This window comes from Hordeum vulgare, chromosome 2H (assembly GCF_904849725.1).
Source record: "Hordeum vulgare subsp. vulgare chromosome 2H, MorexV3_pseudomolecules_assembly, whole genome shotgun sequence".
Classification (NCBI taxonomy): domain Eukaryota; kingdom Viridiplantae; phylum Streptophyta; class Magnoliopsida; order Poales; family Poaceae; genus Hordeum; species Hordeum vulgare.
In genome coordinates this window covers 620,585,375-620,591,593 of record NC_058519.1, presented here as the reverse complement: position 1 = coordinate 620,591,593, position 6,219 = coordinate 620,585,375, and the positions used below count along the sequence as shown (strand labels likewise).

Below are 6,219 nucleotides of genomic sequence, written 5' to 3'. Positions count from 1 at the left end.
CCTTGATCCTACTTGGGTTTTTGACCTTGGGTATTAGGACGACGACAGTATCATTCCACCCTGATGGGATTTCACCTTCGTTCAGAACTGCTAACACCTTCTCCACAACCTGGTCCCCCATTAAAGGCCAACTCCTTTTGTACACGATCGACGACATCAGGGGGGGTGGAACTTGCTTGCATACCAGATGGCCCAGGTCTCGCCTCGCGCCCAACACGCGGTGCGTGCGTGTTCTCGTCGTGTCCGCGCATATATCGTGTTATGTTTTGTAGGCTCTCGTGTAAGTCTCACCTGTACATGGACTTGTATGGTGACATGTGGCATGGCACTGCAATTAATACAAGCATTTCTCAATTTTTCTTAGGCATCGTTTCCGCTTGAGCTCGGCAGCCAAACAGAGCACACCGCAGGCTATATTTAACTGTCTAAGCTATTTTACCTGAGTGGATATATACATGGCTAAAGATCAGGGAGGTGGTTGTTATACAGGCGGTGGCCTGGTTCTGGTTAGCGATTGTTGCGCACCCGTCCTCGGCGCCGCCGGAAGTTTATCTCCTAACAAGTCGCAACCACTCCTCCCCCTATCTCGCTAGCACAAACCGTAAATCAGTAAATCCTCGACTCCTGGCCAGCAACAACTCCCATTCCAAAGTCCAACCTCCAAACTCCTCCTCTTCCAAGCGGCGCTTGAGCTCGGCGACCAACCAGCCATGGCTTCCCACCCGCCGTCGCCGCTGCCGGAACACCCCATAGTACTACCACCCGCTCCCACCACCATAAGCGACCTCGACGACGACCTGCTCCGGGAGATCTTCCTCCGCCTCCCCAACTTCCCCAGCCTCGCCTCTGCCGCCCTCACCTGCCACACCTTCCTCGGCGCCGTCCGTTCGTCCCGCGCCTACCGCCGCCGCTTCCGCGCGCTCCACGCGCCCCCGCTCCTCCCTCGGTTCCTCGCACACATTATAGGTCCCCTCCCCGCCTTACAGCTCCCCTCCGCCGGATTCACCGGATTCACCCCTCTCCAACTCCAAGACGACGACGCTTCTTCCGACTGGCGGGTCGATTTCTCCGATCCTTCGGTTGCCTACGGCGGCTCCGTCGGCATCAACCACCGGAGCACCATTCACGCAGCTCGGTACAACCCCGAAACGAAGGCCCTGTTTCTCCGCCCCAAGGAGCATCATGGCATGCCCGACGGCACCTCCCTCGGCTTCCACACATTCTCCTCCCAAGAGGAAGAGGATCAGAGGCCGTCCCGTGTGGTATGTATCCGTGAGGACTACTCGTGGGATCGGCTCCGCATCGCTGTCTTCTCATCGGACACCATGGAGTGGCAGATTCTGCCGGAGGTTGCGACGCTGCTGCCCAAGGGCTTCACGCGCACAGCCTGCACCGTGTTGGATGGGTTTATCTGTTGGCAATGCGAGTCCATGACCGGGGTACATGCCACCGAGTACGTTTTCGTGCTCAACACAGATACGTTCCACTTCTCTCGAATGGATCTGCCGCCGCCCTTGAGAAAGGCACGCACAAAATTCATGGTTGGCCAGACCAGTGATGGGAAGCTCTGCATCGTAGATGAGAAGGAATGCACGTTTAGCATTTGGATCTTGACAGACGGCGATGACGGCGTCCAGCGATTTGTGCTGCACAACATGTTTCCACTGCACTCTAGCTTTAGGGAGATCACCAACTGCTCAGTGAAAGATACCATCTCAGTGCGGCTTATGACGGTTTCCAATGGTTTTGTCTACTTCGCACTTCGCACATGGAGGAAGTACGTGGATCAGCTCAAATCCCCTGAGTGGTTCTTCTCCTTGTCTCTGGAAACAGCGGAGCTGAAGCAGCATCTGAAAAATAAGCGACCTTTCTTGCCGGTCCATCCCTACTCGGCCTGGCCCCCTTCTATGGAACACATCTCGGTAAGTTGCCTATTCTAATCTTCTGTGTGACCGTGGTCGTGTTAAGAATTCCCTTTTATGTTTGCTCCATATATAAATTGTATGCAATGATGTTTCCTAATGTGATAGTATTGCTAGATATATGAAGATATGCTATCATTTTTAGTCAAAGTAACATGTGTCTTTGCATAACTCGTACAGTATATAGTAGAAGAAGTAGCAGTGCTGTTCCCATTAATCCTTCCAAAAATATATACATATATATATATCGACAACCTCAGACTACTTGTACATAATTACTGTACAAGAGGATGCAAAATTGGCACCTTCTACCGTGAGGGTTTATGCAGGTTATATGTGAGCATTGTGATATAAAAGCTCCACATGCATAATCCATAACTAGTATATGAATAACCTAGATTTGTCACTAGTATTTAAATATTTATTTGGAGGATTTCTGCTGATTAGACGATATCATTATTATAAACTCCACATACATAATCTATAGCTAGTATATGAATAGCTAGATTTTACAGTACGTAGTGTTTAAGTATTGATATGGATAAGTTATACGCTCCATTTTGAGTTAGGTTTTCTTTCTCCTTTTACAATTTTTTGGTCCTCTACGTCAGTTTCGTCTTATTTAATGAATATGTCTTTCATAATTTGATTCAAGTGAGGACTGAGCGTGCGAGATATCGTACGCAACATAATTTAAGCTTTGAATTCGACTGTTAGATAGTGCACATGATTATCCCAATGGCACTACGTAACATCTTCCATGTTTTAGGAGGGGCGCAACACATATGTGCTTTTTAGGTGTGTATATATATATTTATATATCTCCTATAGTGGTTCATCCATCTAGCCAGAGTCCAAATAGAGCACTTCTTTAAGGAGTGTCGAAAAATAATCAACAAATCCCAATCTGTTTTCAAACAGAAAACATATTCAACTCTGTATCTTTTTCTGTTGAACCCAACTCTAGATGTGTTTTTAATCATGGAATTTTAGCCGTTCATTTGTTTTCCTAAATCTTACACATTTTTTCTGTTCTTCAATAAAATAGAAGTAATGTAAGATGTATTACAGTTGGATAAAGGAGTTTGTATCCTATAGATATTGGTTTGGTTTCCAATTAGGGCAGTTAAAGCCAACTAAATATTAACCATCTAAGAACTCCGTAAAATCTTAGCATTTCTTTTGTAGCCCAGATATTTGTTTGATTTCTATAGTCAAGGCACTCGAATCTAATTAAAATTTAACATTTTGTTTGTTCCTGCAAATCTTAACTATCTTTCAATTGCTTACTTTATTATAATGATAGTAGATTTAAAAAGTTCTAGATGGCAGTGGTGTATCATAATTTATTTCACTTTCATTGCTTCTGTAAGAGCTAGGTAAAATGATCTGCATCACTAGAATCTATTGCCTTGCACATATTTGTCTACACACAAACACTTGAATTCTTATTTACACTGAATTTACTTTTGGTCACAGGAGGATTCAAAAACCAAGGTTACTGGAAACAGTGTTGAAGATGTTGGTCCTGAGAGCACAGAAAAGGATTCATCGGTCCTTATAAAAGCATTGCGATCATATAAAGAAGCCTTGGTTAAGGATGGTGACACAAATGTTGCAGAGACAGAGGCCTTCTCACTTTGCATTGACGTTGAGGACGGGAATAACTCTCTTATGAGGAAAATCATTGCTTTAGATGAACTGCTAATAACTGTGAGGAATCGTGTCTTGATGGCGGGTGCAGACTCTGAATTCGGACACCCTGTATTCTACAGACAGAAGATCAAAACAGAGAGCTGGTGGCAAATGTGCAAGGGGAAGTTATGGAGAGCTTTCTGTGCAAGATGAATCAGCTTACCTATCAGGAGTAAGTGAGTTTTTGTTGCGTTGGTACTTCAGGTTTTAGATTCTATGACGACGTTATGTGAGGTATCTGAATAAACACTGATGGCTGTGACCATCATCAAGAGTATTCAGTATTCGGTATGACTGGTTGGCAGGAGACTTTTTTTAAAAGTGCATTTATGTACGTTAGCTTTTATCATCTTATCTTTCCTTCTTGTTTTAGAAGTGCATCTTTGTGCGAGCGACTTTGAAGATCATATTAAGGCATGTGTCCATTCTCTGTTGCATAATAATTGTGATGTGGTAACTTCCTTAGACTTTCCTTTCGCCATGATGCTTGCAATGTGAAATCATAACCGCTCTGCTTTTTATACAAAATGACCAAAAGATTAAGGCCCGTGCAATATGTCGGCCAGATGATCGTTGACAAAGATCGGCCGGGTCGAGAGCCGTTGGATTAGTGTGATCGAGCGACCATCTGGCAGCTTCTGCAACATCAGTGACAACGCAATCTGACCGCAACATCATTCTGTTGTAATCTAGTCGCAACATCAATCATGTTGCAATCCCAAGGCGTCTTTACAGGTGACGTTGTAGTCCGATTGCAACATCAGCCTGCTGTAATCCAGCAGCAAGATCGATCATGTTGCAATCCTAGGGCGTCCTCGATCGCAATATCGGTCAAGTTGCAATCCCGAGCCGAGCTGGCAGCCGCGAGCAAGAAAGTCACCTCCGACCGTGTTGTTGCGAGGCGCTGCTATGAGGTGGCATGTTAGGAATTTTCCCTAAAAGTCTATTAGATGAGACATATAGTGAATTGAGTTGTTTAAGCACACTAGTTTCTTGAGGTATAGCACCTTCTGATTATTATGCACAAGGCCTAGCCTGTCTAGGCTTCCAAACTAGGGATTTCTCCAACAAAATTTTTATTTCATAAATCTAGGACATTGACAAGTGCCATACGTGTGACACGAACACATGACAACTCCAAACTTTTGTTATGGCAAGTTTAGTGAGGCGAGAATGACAATTTTAGTTGTCAAACATGACAAGTTCTTATTTGGATGGCAAGTTTCAGATTTTTGGGGGGCTTATTTTTTCTTTTGGAGTGGCAACTTTAGTCGTCAAACATGACAACTTTTTATTTGTATGGAAAATTTCAGATTTTTTTAGTCTTATTTTTTTCTTTTGGAGTGGCAACTTTAATTAGGAAAGACGTCAAGGCCAGATTGCTTTGTGCTACACGTGCTACACGTATTTAAGTCTTCTTTCAGAGTTGATTATGTATTTTAGTCATGTTAGATTTTTAGAATTTCGCTAACATTTTTATGTTTTCTTAGTTGGAAATGTTGTTATTTTAGCCACAAATTATCGAAAATGGCTTTCGTGCCACTTTATATATAAAGCAACCACCAACAAACCGATTGATAAGAACCACAATACAGCACACCAACACACCCAATTACCCAAGGCCAGATACATAGGTGCCAAAAGTCAACAACGGCACCACCCCGGTCAACATGAAGAATACACTAAGGATACACCGAAGCTCTTCCGGAGTATCCGCGAAGAGGTGAAGTTAAACGAACTAAGAGCTTCAAGACGGTGCCTTCAGGAAGGACATGACCAAGCCCCACCGTCGCCCGATCCAAAGGTATAGATTTTCTTTCGGAGCACGATGAAGAGAAAATGAGTAACCACAACGGAGACTTTAGGAAGATTGAGGACGTCCATGGGTGTTGCCTCCGTCGGTATGGCCAAGCCAGACATGATTTTCGTCCTGCAGCAAACTCCGTCTTCACCGACATATATCGTCAAAACTCCAGCCACCATGTCGTGCCATGGCCGTTAAGGGTAACTCCAATGCGCAAACCCAAAGAGTCACGCGTTTTGTCCGCTCTTCATCAATTTGGATCAGACAAGCGGACGGGCGCGTCTACTTTCTGGTTTGGGTCGACGGATGTGTCCAACGGGTGGCACATCCATTTTCCCGTCCAAAGAAAGCAATTTTGAAAACATGCAGCCAAAATAAAAATAATGTAACATTAATGGCCCGTCAACCATGGGCCAAAGTCCATTTAAACACTAATAAAATATGAAATAAAATAAAAACGTGTATGCACGTTGCCCTAAGACTTGTCCTTGCCCTTCCTATCATCCTTGTCGTCGTCGTCACCAGTCATGTCAACGAAGGATGGCGGCGGCTTAGCCCATGGAAAAGTGCTATGCCATGCCGCCTTCTCTAGCATCTACTGCGGCGATATTGTTGCGTGGCGGGTGCTCTCCTCCTCCTCGTGCTCGCGACGGGCCTCCTCCTTCCCATGCCTCCATAGAATCTGGCGCTCGCTGACGGTCCGCTCCTTGGCTAGCCAACGCTGCTTCCAGCGCTCCAGGTGGGCCCCCTCCTTTTCGGGCACCACGTCAAAGTGGATGGGAGGCATGCTCACCCAAT

At 45.2% G+C, this 6,219-nt stretch overlaps 1 protein-coding gene across 1 annotated transcript; it reads left to right on the top strand.

Annotated features, from left to right (window-relative positions):
* Positions 1-639: 639 nt before the first annotated feature.
* On the top strand, positions 640-4,047 carry LOC123430894. Its single transcript, XM_045114726.1, has 2 exons — positions 640-1,922; positions 3,402-4,047. The coding sequence occupies exons 1-2, from the start codon at positions 711-713 to the stop codon at positions 3,768-3,770; spliced, it is 1,581 nt and encodes a 526-aa protein (XP_044970661.1). The 5' UTR covers positions 640-710; the 3' UTR covers positions 3,771-4,047.
* The last annotated feature ends 2,172 nt before the right edge of the window (positions 4,048-6,219 follow it).